The sequence below is a fragment of the Cardiocondyla obscurior genome, linkage group LG07, assembly GCF_019399895.1.
Source record: "Cardiocondyla obscurior isolate alpha-2009 linkage group LG07, Cobs3.1, whole genome shotgun sequence".
NCBI classification, from domain to species: domain Eukaryota; kingdom Metazoa; phylum Arthropoda; class Insecta; order Hymenoptera; family Formicidae; genus Cardiocondyla; species Cardiocondyla obscurior.
In genome coordinates, this window is record NC_091870.1 from 1,760,256 (window position 1) to 1,772,689 (window position 12,434).

At 36.9% G+C, this 12,434-nt stretch overlaps 4 protein-coding genes across 8 annotated transcripts; 2 read left to right on the forward strand and 2 right to left on the reverse strand.

Annotated features, from left to right (window-relative positions):
• Positions 1-185: 185 nt before the first annotated feature.
• Gabpi (zinc finger DHHC-type palmitoyltransferase GABPI) lies at positions 186-3,171 on the forward strand. 2 transcript variants are annotated; one of them, XM_070659990.1, is made up of 4 exons: positions 186-813; positions 898-1,074; positions 1,411-1,545; positions 1,622-3,171. In XM_070659990.1, exons 1-4 carry the CDS (start codon positions 281-283, stop codon positions 1,635-1,637), a joined length of 861 nt encoding a protein of 286 aa, XP_070516091.1. In that variant the 5' UTR covers positions 186-280; the 3' UTR covers positions 1,638-3,171. The 2 variants fall into 2 exon arrangements, with proteins under 2 accessions (XP_070516091.1, XP_070516090.1); XM_070659989.1 differs by having other exon boundaries at positions 189-813; positions 1,411-3,171.
• LOC139104452 (trichohyalin) lies at positions 1,834-5,660 on the reverse strand. Of its 2 annotated transcripts, XM_070659967.1 has the most exons (6): positions 5,582-5,660; positions 4,968-5,339; positions 4,448-4,634; positions 3,541-4,310; positions 3,178-3,376; positions 1,834-2,890 (listed from the first exon to the last, which is right to left on the reverse strand). In XM_070659967.1, exons 2-6 carry the CDS (start codon positions 5,171-5,173, stop codon positions 2,258-2,260), a joined length of 1,995 nt encoding a protein of 664 aa, XP_070516068.1. In that variant the 5' UTR covers positions 5,174-5,339; positions 5,582-5,660; the 3' UTR covers positions 1,834-2,257. The 2 variants fall into 2 exon arrangements, with proteins under 2 accessions (XP_070516068.1, XP_070516067.1); XM_070659966.1 differs by lacking the exon at positions 5,582-5,660 and having other exon boundaries at positions 4,968-5,468.
• LOC139104446 (uncharacterized) lies at positions 5,592-12,367 on the forward strand. 3 transcript variants are annotated; one of them, XM_070659953.1, is made up of 6 exons: positions 5,592-5,901; positions 6,471-6,654; positions 6,791-6,987; positions 9,116-9,325; positions 9,536-10,518; positions 10,656-12,367. In XM_070659953.1, exons 1-6 carry the CDS (start codon positions 5,670-5,672, stop codon positions 11,931-11,933), a joined length of 3,084 nt encoding a protein of 1,027 aa, XP_070516054.1. In that variant the 5' UTR covers positions 5,592-5,669; the 3' UTR covers positions 11,934-12,367. The 3 variants fall into 3 exon arrangements, with proteins under 3 accessions (XP_070516054.1, XP_070516053.1, XP_070516055.1); XM_070659952.1 differs by having other exon boundaries at positions 5,593-5,901; positions 10,653-12,367; XM_070659954.1 differs by lacking the exon at positions 6,471-6,654 and having other exon boundaries at positions 5,594-5,901; positions 10,653-12,367.
• Positions 6,984-8,793, reverse strand: LOC139104460 (carbohydrate sulfotransferase 9). The gene is made up of 3 exons (XM_070659984.1): positions 8,033-8,793; positions 7,719-7,905; positions 6,984-7,640 (listed from the first exon to the last, which is right to left on the reverse strand). The coding sequence occupies exons 1-3, from the start codon at positions 8,368-8,370 to the stop codon at positions 7,131-7,133; spliced, it is 1,035 nt and encodes a 344-aa protein (XP_070516085.1). The 5' UTR covers positions 8,371-8,793; the 3' UTR covers positions 6,984-7,130.
• Positions 12,368-12,434: the final 67 nt, after the last annotated feature.

Here is a 12,434-nt window from a genome sequence, read left to right on the forward strand (position 1 = left end):
TCTCTCGAGATTGAGTCACGCGGATGTCCAGTGTGCTGACGAATGCGATGTTAATTTACGCGCGGAATGTCGCCGTGCGCATTCACAAAGTTTCAAATAACAAGTGTCAGGATTTTCGGTTCCCGCGCCTACGAAACCTGCCGGCCTGATTTAGAAATGTCAACGGCTACGGCGCGACGCGCGGAATTCAGTCTAACCTCGAAAGCGCCGTCGCGCCAACGCCTGTCGCGTATGCCAGTGTGAGGAGGAGCCCGTTTCTCAGGTCGCCGACGAGCGAAGCATGACCGTCTGGGAGAGGCTGCGTAACCCGTGCGGCTGGCGCGCGGGCGCCAAGCAGATCTCCGTGGACGCGATGTTACCGTTGCTGGTGATACCGATCCTAGCGGTGATCGCCGCCCAGGCCTTCCTCTGCACGGTCGTCGTGTTTGTGGTCACGCCGGTGCTCGTATATTATCTTCACCACAACTTTCTTAGATTTCTATTGCGCACCAAGTTCTTCCTCATGTGGACAATCACGAGTGTTTTAATGATGATGCTGGTGTTCGAAATAAGCGTTGTACCACTGCTAGAGATCCTGCCCGAGGAGAATTTTGTATTTATAATGTGCGTGGTCGGTGGCATGTGGTGCGGCTACAGGACAAAGCTACATGCAGACACCACTGTACAGGAAGCTGCCGTCAGTATTCAGAGTCTGGAGCTTGGTGAGGGCAGTGGTGAGCTCTGTGTCACATGCAGGCGAAGAGCACCACCCAGGGCCTATCACTGCCGCCTGTGCCAGACTTGTATTCTCAACAGAGAATATCATTGCAAATGGTATTTCTATTTTTGACATAGAATTATGTAATTATATAACTGAATGTATAGCTTCTTATATGTAAATTTTACTTACTTTTTCAGGCTGGATTGCTGCATAGGTTCCAGTAATTTGAAGTCATACCTAGGCTGTTTATTTTTTTCTGCAATTGCATTTATATATGGTTCTAACTTGACTATGACTAGTGTCTGTCATCCATTTATACTTATTGGAACTGTACTTCTACCTGATGATTGCAGTGATGTATATCATCAATTAGAGTATGTATTTACTATGTTTTTTAATTTCATTCCCCACTTAGTTTTATAATTTAATATTTAATTTCGGACACCCTGTATGTTATGTATATGAGCAGAAAATGTAAAAGAGTATGTCATTGATATCAAGAGTTGATGAAGTAAACTGGAAAGATACAGGGAATCTATAAAGTTTAATAATTGCATGATAATGATAATTGTCAGGTCCACAAAACGTGGGGTCATAAATATTATATATCTTATGCTTTTCCATAAAAGTTCAAGATAATGTGTTGCACACTATTTGTTCCGAACGCCCCAGCCAATCAATGATATGTAATAATGTGTATATTGTTTCAGCATCGCACTTTGCTTCGTCTCCGCTCTGTACAGCCTCCTAGTAGGTTTAGTGCTCATTTGTTATCTCATATATCACCTACGGCTGCTGTACAGCAACACGACGTCGAATGAGCGACGATTGGATATCAAAAATCAGTACGATCACGGAATGTTAAAAAACGTATCTCGGTTGTTTTGCTGCAAAACTTAGAGATGTTATTTGTAAAACTAGGTCACCGAATTTTTAATTCACGAAGTGTACGTACTACATTCTGTACAAAGGATGAAATCAAATTCAACAAACTAGAGATACAGTAGACAACAAATGGAGAGAACGGTAAGGCCAAAATATTTGTCATATAACGATACGTCGTACATTATAATAATGATATTATTTTAAATGATGAATCAAAATGTAGTTATTGACCTCAGTTCTATTGCATCTTGTTTTTATTTGCTCTTTATTCATAATTTATAAAAAAACATATGATATGTTACTTCCATAATAATATACTTATAAAATTGTATTCATATCCCCGTATTAATATTCATTATATTCATCATTTTTAATGTATCATTGTATACTATGTAAATATTTAATGTAACTGTGATAAAATGGCCATTGTATGAATAATATTTATATCGATAAGTTATATCGACAACTACAATTAAATACACATATTCACAAATATTCTAAAGTTTACATAAAAAGATGGTCAAATACCTATGTACAGTAATGACTTGTGTAAAAAAATGTTACTCTATCTTATGTATTTAGGAGTAAAGCTATTCTTTACCTCAATTAGCTATGAGGCCAACGATTGTCGTGTACAGTATAAAATCTAAGTTACTTCGAAATTTCGTTAAATTAATCTTCTAATATTACGCCTCTTTGCCTAGGATCAAAATCTGGAATTACTTCTTGCACAATTTCCCGCCACATGTTTCTTATTCGTTTTCTTTCCATGATTATCGGCACTATTTCTGGATATCTTTTCCACATATTAAAATACTTAACTTTCAATTTTTCCTCGTAATGTTGTAAAGCTAAACGTTCATTCTTTAATTGTTCCATTTTATATTGCACTGATTTTATCTTCCATATTTGGAAGTATTTATTCTGTAGTTTCATGTCGGAGAAGTCTTTAGCTACTTGATTTTTTTTTCTTTCCTTTTTTACTATTTCCTTCCACTTCTGCAATGCCTTCCACGATAAATTTCTGTTGTGCACTGATATAGCTAACTCGGATTTAATTTTATTTTGATATTCTGTTTCTATCTTCCACGTCATGAGCACTTTTCGAAGTAAGCACCGCTTATAGTAGTTCTCGGCTTTTTTCATATCATTATTCTTTTTTTCAATGAGCGCGATTATACAACGCCGTAACAAGTATTTACGATGAAATGCTTCCGCCATGGAATTTAGTTTTTTATGTCTTTCTATTTCGTTTGCTCGTTGTTGCTCCCGTTCCTCGCGCATTCTTTTTGCCTCGCGCAAAGCCTGAGGGTGGATAAAAAAATTTGAGATTAAACGCGCGTATATTTCTAAATGTAGCATTTAAGCGGTATTAGAGGATGAAATACTTTATAATAATTGTTATAGAATAAAGTACAAAATAAGCGAGACATTGTATCAATAATGTAAACTAGAGTATTACAGTGTAACATTTAATGGAAACGTCCCTCGCAAGAGATAATTTTGTTAGCAAGGTGAAAGCTGTGAGAGCTAAGTGTACTATACACACTCAATACGATATTAATATACTTTGACCTCTCATATTATCTGACCTCTTGTTGCAATCTTTTCCTCTCTTGCTCCTCTGCCCTTCTGGCAGCCACTTCTTCCTTTCTCTCGTCTTCTAGTTTCTTCTGACGTGCTTCTTCGCGTAGTTTTATTCTGCTTCTCCTTTCTTCCGCCCGTGCTTCCATTCTCGTCAGAAATTTAGGAGGACTTGGTATCCGTATTGGCGTCATCAAAGATTTGTCTCTAGTTAATTTAAAAAAAAAAAAAAAAATTTTAATGTTTTAATTAACAAAGAATCAATTAAAAGTTAAGAATTTATTAACCTAATGTTACTTTTTTTCTGATAAAGGATTAATGGTTGAGTTGCATCCGGAAATTAAATAGAACGTTTGTAATTACAAAACTACCTGTAGCCTGCTTGTCTCATCAATTGGATTAAAGTCCTTCTGGTCTGCTGACCGCAGTGGGTCAGAGTCTCCTTGGCCGCATTTACAGTTTCCTCGCCTGACCTCATTATTTCTTCCTGCACCTGTTTCAATTTTAGTTCCTCAATGATCTTGCTCTGCTCAACCAATTTCATTCTTTGCTTGCGAATAATTTCTTTCTGAGCATTTAATCGAAATTGTGCTGGCGATTCAATGACAAACGGTTTGGAAGGAACCTTCTGTTTTAACTCGGTGTCTCTTGAGTTTGGCGAAGGGCGAATTAACTCAATTTTTTTATTTGATTTTAACTCTTTTTGGGTGTCGTTAATAGTATCGATGAGCATCTCTATCTTTCGCGCGTCGGGATTTTCCATTGCGTGTTCTCGCTGAGCCTTAATCTTTTTCACATGCATTTTCCACAGATGAATGTATGATTTCAATTTTTTTTGTGTTAAAATGTTTTGGATACGGTTTTTTATTTCACAGAGACGACGTTCATCCCGCGCGTTCTCCCGAAGAACTTCGAAATATGATCTTAAAATGCGTAATCGTTGTTCTTCTGAATTACGGCTCGATTTATCCTTGATAGTCACTTTAATGTTACCGCAAGACGTAATTTCGGTCCCGTTTATCGAGCATCGCCTGCTGTCTTTCGATTCAGAGGATACTTCAGCAAATAGTCTTTTAGTCTTTGCTTGAACGACCGTTTGTTTTGGTTCAATCTTCCTGTTTCCTTTATTAATGAGAATTTGCTGTAATTTTTAAAATTGTATTTATATGTTACAGGTATATAATTTATTTAAACATTAAAAAACTTGGGGTATATTTAGCACATCAAAAACAGTGTAATTTAATGTTTATAAATGTTTAGTTTAATGTTGAGCTTTACCTTGACTCTGCTGGATGTCTTCCAAAATTTTTCGTCATTTGAGCAAGCTATATTCTTTTTACTGCACAATCCGCAAAATTTAGGACGGGACTTTTGTAAATCTTGCTCAAATTTTCGTAATTCTTTTTCTATAAAAGCTTCTTCTTTTTTAAACTGCAGTTTGTTTATTTCTTCCTGTGTCAATAATCTGTAGATGCATTAATGAAATTGTCATGTAATATTATTTTTATTTTTGCAAAATGACAAAATTATATATAATTTATTTACATACAGTACAACAGTAATTTAAAAAAATGGACAAAATAAACGATAAAATTAAAATCTTACTTACAATAATTTATAGAACGTACATATCTATATTTAAATATATAGATTAAGTATACAATTGTAATATAAATAGCACTCAAACTTTATAAGTTGTATGTAAAGTTTGAAGCGCATCAATATACGCAATATATAGTTTTATTATAAATAAAATCTATAGTTTTTTACAAGTCATATATAAAGTTTGAAGGTATACCGTCTGGCCTCTGCCAAGACAGAAGATTTTGCTGAAAAGTCTGCCATGTCTTCGCGAAATATCTTGTGTCTCGCATCCATAACCACGTTAGGATCCAGGAAGGTTTTTGTTTCATCCTCCAACATGCGACGTTTTTCGGATGGCTGGAAAATCGTCACCTTCATCATCTCGTCCATTAACTTCTTCGCATCATCGAACAGCACCATTTCGTCTCGTTAATTTCAAACTCAAAAATGTTTCTCAATAACTATAGCTTAATTCGTATAAGTTGCGTCGATTCCTTGTTTATGCGTGTTTGTTTCCCTGTTGTTAAGGAGAACTTCAACCCTTCCAATTCCAGGTGAATGAGGTCCCAATGCTGACTTTCCCAACCTACAAATATATATTAATAATTAATAAAATAAAGCATATGATATAAAAGCATACAATAAAAAAAATATTTTATTATTTTTAAACTTGATCAAAAGAATAAGTGTGAACTGCGAACAGTCTTTGACGAGTTTCGGAACGCAAGCGCCTAAAACTTGCGCGCCGAAACCCAATCAGAATGTTTCATAGTTCGCGCTTGTTCCGGTGGAGGGCTCGAGCTGCGTTCGGATGCGATTTCGTAGTACCGCGGATCACTTTGATTTGGCTCATCTTGATCCGTGTTGCGAAAGCAGCCGCGGCTTCGTGGGTTTTGGTGGGTTTTGAGGTCCGCGAATGGCCTGGAATGGCCAGCGCGCCGGCCGGGGTTGTGGGAAGATGGCGGAGGCGGTCGCAGTGGAGTCGTGCGTGAAGCTGGAGTGTACGGACATTCCGCGCGATGTTGAAAACGCAACGGCGGACAAGACGGCCGCGCCGCGCCGGCAGCCCGAGCTCTACCGATTCCGCGCCACCGATCTCCTGTACTACGCGTCTTCGGTCACCCTCCTTTTCGCGGACGTAGCAACAGGTGAACAAAGGGTGTCACGTTCGCGCGCGCGCGCGTGCGTGTGCGTGCGACGTAAGGGTGTCTCACGATCCTAATCCGAATTTTGGCTGACAGCCCCGCAAGCTCCAGTTTAATTGCAAAATTCCCACTTAGTTATTTTCAACGTTTACTTTGATAAAATTTTACTTTCAATACAGTGGGAACAGCATTGACAATTATAAAAAAAAACTACGTTGAATAAAAAAAATTTTGTCGACGTAAGTTCGCAAAATCTATTGCCGAAGATTGAGATTGTTAGACACCCCGTACAGTTTGTCACTGACACTCATAAATTAGTACTTTTTATTTAAGGAAATAAGCACTTTTTAATTAAAGGAAACTCACTTCATTATATTTTATAGTTACAATTACGATCGCGTTAAATAAGCGTAATAATATCTGCAATACTTTTCGTTGGCACTTTGTATATGCTTCTGCCACTGAAATGTCACGTATAAAATTTTTTTTTCGCACACTTGCACAAAGCATGCGCTAAAACACTTCTGTCTTTATACACCAAACATTTTGTAAGATATTTTTCATGTGCACAGACAGCATTGTGTGTGTGAAATATCTTTGGCAAGGCCAATCAACGTGGGGATGCTTTGCAATTAGTTTCACCATCCTACCTGCTTGTGTTACTCAACTATTTAGTTTGAGGTGGCATCGCAGTGATGGTTCCCTGCGGACTATCCACTGGCTGTTGCATTTGCTGTTACTCGGTTTCTTGCACAGGTACTTATTTTGGTTGCAATCCCTTTTGCTAAATTGCATTTTTTTTTTTTTTGCAGTTTAATAAACCAACACTTAAGCTGAATACTTACGTTCACTATTCACCGTGAATTTGTTTCTAATTTTTATTTATTTCCAGGTACTTGACTTTGCTTTATGCTGCAATGCACTCTTTGAAAAATAAATCGAGCTTAAGCAAGGACAAGACTTGGGTCTACCGGCAAGAAAGCGATATATGCATGTTGCACTTGTTCGAGTCGTTTATGGGAGCAGCTCCACAATTGATATTGCAGCTGTACATAATTGCGATATTAAATCATGCGCCTCTTTGGACGAGTAAGTATTTTCTTCGATATTTATAAATATTATATTTTATATATTACAGTAATAAGTGCTTTGATAAAAATATTAAAACATAGCGCGATTAAACGAAGAGCTGCCTATATGTATATTTAAAATTTGCAAATGCGTCAATAGCATTAAATATATGAATAGTTAAATAATTTGTAATCATTCTCATAAATCTTATTAACTTCGTCAAGAAGTGATCGCGATATTCCTTGGATATATTCGTGGAGTATTTTCCTATTAGTCACGCCCATGGGATTAATGTTCTGTGAATAATTCCTTTCGTGCAAGTATTCGCTTAGATTGGTTTCTTGAATGAGAAAGTTCTGATCTCTCTCCAGGGTCTCGAATTTCAGAATGTAATCGTAGCGGATGATGCAAGGTTCGCAGGTGCGATAATACGGAATCCAGTGTTCGTCAAAGTGTTTTTCGCTGACTATAAATCGCAGAAACTCGGCGAACGTCGGCTCCAGCTTGGTAGTCGCATTGCCTGGTTGACGGTATTTTAGCACGATGCGCCGGCCAAAACGTTTGTAGTAATATTCGCGGTTTTGCATGTGCTCTAACTTGTCCCGGTACGCGGACAAAAGACGTTCCAGCGGATGTCGCACAATCAGGAACTTTTTTGTTTTGCTTACTTTCTAAAAATCACACGTAAATTTTAGAATTATTTCATTATTTTATTTGTAGTTTTTTTCTTACTTATTTGAACTTCTTACCTCGTAGGTTTTATTAAAATCCACGTTTTGACGATATTTTTGCTTTACGATATCGCTGATCTGTATAAGATCGCGACGCACCAAATCTGTAATAGCGTCCGTCGAAGCACCCTTTAAAACTGCAAAGTAATTCATCCACGTAGAACTCGCCGCTTTATATATAGGGCACCATGATACGTTGTGTTCCCTTTAAATATTATTAGGTTTGTTATTATTTAATTTTCAATATTCCAATATGAATTTTATGTTAGTTTAAAATTTATATTTTAAATAAAATAAAAAAAAAATCTTTTTTTAGCATCTCTATCGCTTACGTGTCGATGATCATGTTCTTTAGCGTGGCATCGGGATGCGATCTTTTCGAGTCGATCGTCTCACACACACGTGTTACCCACTGCCTCCTTCTGTCCAACTCGTGCCTGACATCTTCCATTTGGTTTTGCGACATTGGAGCGCGCGGCATTATTCCAGATGTGACGGCATACATAACAGACATATATTTCGGCGATGCATACCTCAGCGATGCGACCGGCTCTATGTTTGTCTCTGTGTACGAGATTTGCGCCACATGCGTTAGCATTAACAAAGTAATAACGAAAATCGTTGCTAACAAAAGCTTTTTGGAAAAATTACTGAAGCTTGCTTTCAGCATTCTTTGATGAGTCACAAAATTTTTATTGTCCACCCAACTTTAAGATATTGATCGTTAATATTTCGTACGACGATGCATCGTTCTACTTATTTTGTCACTTGCATAATTAACTAAGCACAATCAATAATGAAAAGCATTTGTGTAATTCACTTAAGATAAAATATTATTTGAATAAATCACTGAGGAACATCGCGGAAAGATTGTATCGTCAATACTGAACACAGAACGACGAATATCTGTGGATATCTGGCGAAGCTACTTATTATTTTTCCGTTTCCTCTTTCGTGTCCCGCCTCCACAGGAAGTACAAAGGAATATCGCTGACAGTTTATCTATTTCTCCCGAACAATACTCCGACGCAACGACACATGTTCCACAAGGAGGAACTCTCGTCTTTCTCCACGGTTTTAAATATAAAAGCGACGAAGCGCGAAACATAGCGAAGCGAAGTCGAAGCGTATTCAAAAATAGCCGAAAAGAAGTCAATAGCCTGCAACATACAATAGTCATGCGAAAATGTAGTAGTTCTTTAGAGTTTTTTAATTTATTTATTTCTAATCGCGTTAATATTATAAAGGACATAAATTATAATAATTAAAATATTAATTATTATAATTTATATATTATATGCTTTTGAGATTTCCGTATCTAAATTAAAAAATCTTTTATAATAATTTATATGTACACAAGATTAATACTGTTATTATAATTAACTTTAATTAATATATATGAAACTTTTTTATAGGTGCTTCCGCCACAGCTTCCTTTTGCTCTCTAACGTGGGCTGTGAGTACATATGTGAGAGCTATGCACAATATTAGTTGTGAACGCAGCAACGTAACTTGGATCGCTCTCGTTCTTCAAGCTTTCTGGCGCGGCGGTATGTTGCTATCAAGAATCGGAGTTTTGGTTTTAGCCGCTGTTTTTCTGAAAACATGGTTTTTCTTGTTTCTGGGTGAGTTTTATTGAAAAATTATTGTGTAATTAAAACAAGAAAATATGAAATATATTAATGTAAAATAATTAAAATTATCTAGTTTAAATTAAGAAGTTTTTTTTATATATATTTAAATGGTATTACTTTAAATTATATATTGAATAAATACTTAGAAAACATGTCATTGCTTTATTATAAATTTAAAAAAAAATTTATATTGTTTTTTAGGTCTGCATTGGTTATTCATGACAATCTGGGTGATTCTACAAAAGACTAAATTCTGTCCTACCGTGTGGGAAGAGCGCATCTATAATTGCATTATTGGGCTAATCTATTGCTTCGATTTTTTTAATTTACGCGATGGCAGATCGCGCTATCGCATGCTCGTTTTTTATTCGGTGATCACGATACAGAACCTATTTTTTCTAATTATGTACACGTTACATTATAAGGATACTGTTGCAAGCGACACAATGATTGCGATTACAACTGTAATAATTGGTTGTATGCTCGTTGGTTTGGCAAGCATGTCGTTGTATTATGGTAAATTTCACCCATCAAAAGCAGAACATTCTTCATCTATAAAAGTTGACACATCGAGATCCTTAAAGCTGTTCCATCGAGGCTCTTTAGTGTCGTTACATCACTCCATTGACATCTCGCCGAGGACTGAAAAAGAAATAGCTACAGACAAGCAATCTTTACTTACAAATATTGCACAAATTTCCGATTGCGCGGAAGAAGGCATCGTCAATCGTAACTACAATTCGGAGAATGAATCTAATACGAGCTCTGTGCGCGTCTCTACTGAATGTGAGAAACCGCACAGTTGCATTGGCGTTAAACATAAGGAAGAGATTACGTCATGTAACGACAACCCGGATAATATTTTTACTAGCAACGCATCATTGAGTTCATTGTATCCAGGCTTGCCTGACATTGATTCATCTCGAAAGCGACGCGGTATTTACGAACACGACATCACGGCACAATTGGACTGGCATGCACCGGATATATTGAACATTGATTTAGACCAGTTTGGCAGTCTCGATAACTCCGAACGAAGCAATTCTCTAACGCTGGATTCTTGTAGTAAAGTGATTGGTGCGTTAGATATTATCAAGAATAGAGGAAAGCTGACAACTCCAACACCATTGGAAAGCAGTAAAATATTCGATATAGAGAAGGTGTCAAAGGACCTGCAGCAGCAGGTCTAAAATATATTATTTAAAATTTATAACTTTTTGTGGCTATCTTAAATTTATTTATTTTTATTACAATTTGCTAAATATGATATTATATTATTTATACTATTGTGTTTTCATATATGGCATTTTTTTTACAGCAGCGAGATGAAACGATGAGCTGCGTGACATCGATCCACGATTACGAGAACGTGTGCCCGCTAGGAGTTGCCCGACCGCCTTGGTGCATCCGTAGTTGGAAAGGTTACACGGATATTGAAACGTATATTCACGATGACAGTGTGGTACGCGATCGGCGGCGGGATACTTTGACGAGTACGACCGGCACGACATATAGCTCAGAATATTCCGACGGCATGATATCGCAAAGCATATTAAAGCAAGACGATTACGTGGATGTTCTGACTTACGATCTCGTTGAATCTAAGGGCGTTAAGTCATCTTACAGCGATAGTACGTTTTCCACGTCTACCGTGGATGATCATAATGCTAGTTTGTACGTAGCCAAACCGGTAGTATTTGACGATCGAGGTGGTATGCTCGCATTAGACACAATAATGGAAGAGCGAGATGATTCATCATTGTCAGACGAGAAGTTTCAACACGGCACAGAATCATCGCGCGATTCTGCGAGCACCTTAGTGAGCACAATAGATCAGATCAGACGATATACAGCGGAAAATTCACCGCGACATATTTATCACACGACTGGAACTCAGTGGGAAGATATAAATCCTAAAAATTTAATGGCACGAGCGCACTTTGCCAAAGTGTTGTTTGACAACGATCTCAGAAACGCTTCGGCGAATGGTTCGATCGATTTGACCACACGGGATATCGAAAAACGCGAAATAGACGCGATCAGAGAATTCGTCCGATGCTGTGCGATAGAATCCATCAAGAAGACGCCTTTAATAGATGCTATTCTGTCGGATTCGCCGATTTTAGGCAGCAGAGCAAGCAAGCTTGTGCGGCAAGTTACATTTGCGGATGGCAAGAACAATTTTGATACAAATGAGAGCGATTTGTACGTCGAAATGAGCCCCTTGGTATCCGTCGAGAATGGTGAGAATTTATGTCTAACTAAGTCTGTCGATGCAAAAATCGACGAAGCGGAAAGCATCGCTAAAAAGAGCAATTTATCCATGATCTCAAATAAATCAGCAGACAAAGAAAATTTATCGCCAAGCTTATCGAACAAGCAAATTAATAATATAGATATTATAGAGAATACGAACATGGACGATAATGATAAACATGCTTGGACTACAGAAAGAGACGAAAAAAGTGACATGTCAATGTGCAACATGCGTTTCAGTTTAAAGGATAAAAGACATTTATTTCTAGAGCAGGTTCTCTCCCCAGTTCCAAAGCTATGGAACAAACGTATATCCTTTCACCCAAGCACCAAAAATCTATAGTGAACATTTTTTAATTTTTTCACTCGCGTAACAAAACTGTCAGATAAGCACTAAAAGGTAATCTCAATTTATCATTGACATTTTTATACGATATAATTTTGTTAGAAATTAATGTTTTAATTATCTGATTTTAAATTAAAAAAAAATTTTAACCGAAGAATAATTTTCCTACGGAAAAGATTGACGAAAATACACCACAGTACAAATATTACAGTATATATGTAATGTCACTCGTTAATTAGGCACACATCGTGTGATACGCGCCGTCCAATTGTTATAAAACAAAACTATAACAACTTAAGTCTAGTATTTCGCTTTTGCGATTGTGTATATAAAATGTCTTATTTTGTATCTCTTACTGAGATTATTTTTGTACGCAATTTTTATACATTGTACTATATATAATAAAAATAAATAAAATGTAATAAAATTAATTTCTCTGTAATATATTATACTTTTGCTATCAGCAATAATAACTTTGGTCGAATTTCCGTCAGAGAA

Excerpts from the sequence above, each read along its gene's own strand:
- Gabpi (XM_070659989.1), top strand. The coding sequence starts at position 281 with ATGACCGTCTGGGAGAGGCTGCGTAACCCGTGCGGCTGGCGCGCGGGC. Across the intron at positions 814-897 it reads AGAGAATATCATTGCAAATG|GCTGGATTGCTGCATAGGTT; the intron begins GTATTTCTATTT and ends TTACTTTTTCAG. Across the intron at positions 1,075-1,410 it reads GATGTATATCATCAATTAGA|CATCGCACTTTGCTTCGTCT; the intron begins GTATGTATTTAC and ends ATATTGTTTCAG.
- LOC139104452 (XM_070659967.1), bottom strand. The coding sequence starts at position 5,173 with ATGGTGCTGTTCGATGATGCGAAGAAGTTAATGGACGAGATGATGAAG. Across the intron at positions 4,635-4,967 it reads GTCTTGGCAGAGGCCAGACG|ATTATTGACACAGGAAGAAA; the intron begins GTATACCTTCAA and ends ATGCATCTACAG. Across the intron at positions 4,311-4,447 it reads AGACATCCAGCAGAGTCAAG|CAAATTCTCATTAATAAAGG; the intron begins GTAAAGCTCAAC and ends TAAAAATTACAG.
- LOC139104446 (XM_070659952.1), top strand. The coding sequence starts at position 5,670 with ATGGCCTGGAATGGCCAGCGCGCCGGCCGGGGTTGTGGGAAGATGGCG. Across the intron at positions 6,988-9,115 it reads TCATGCGCCTCTTTGGACGA|GTGCTTCCGCCACAGCTTCC; the intron begins GTAAGTATTTTC and ends ACTTTTTTATAG. Across the intron at positions 10,519-10,652 it reads CAAAGGACCTGCAGCAGCAG|CAGCGAGATGAAACGATGAG; the intron begins GTCTAAAATATA and ends TTTTTTTTACAG.
- LOC139104460 (XM_070659984.1), bottom strand. The coding sequence starts at position 8,370 with ATGCTGAAAGCAAGCTTCAGTAATTTTTCCAAAAAGCTTTTGTTAGCA. Across the intron at positions 7,906-8,032 it reads AAGAACATGATCATCGACAC|GGAACACAACGTATCATGGT; the intron begins GTAAGCGATAGA and ends TAATATTTAAAG. Across the intron at positions 7,641-7,718 it reads ATTTTAATAAAACCTACGAG|AAAGTAAGCAAAACAAAAAA; the intron begins GTAAGAAGTTCA and ends TGTGATTTTTAG.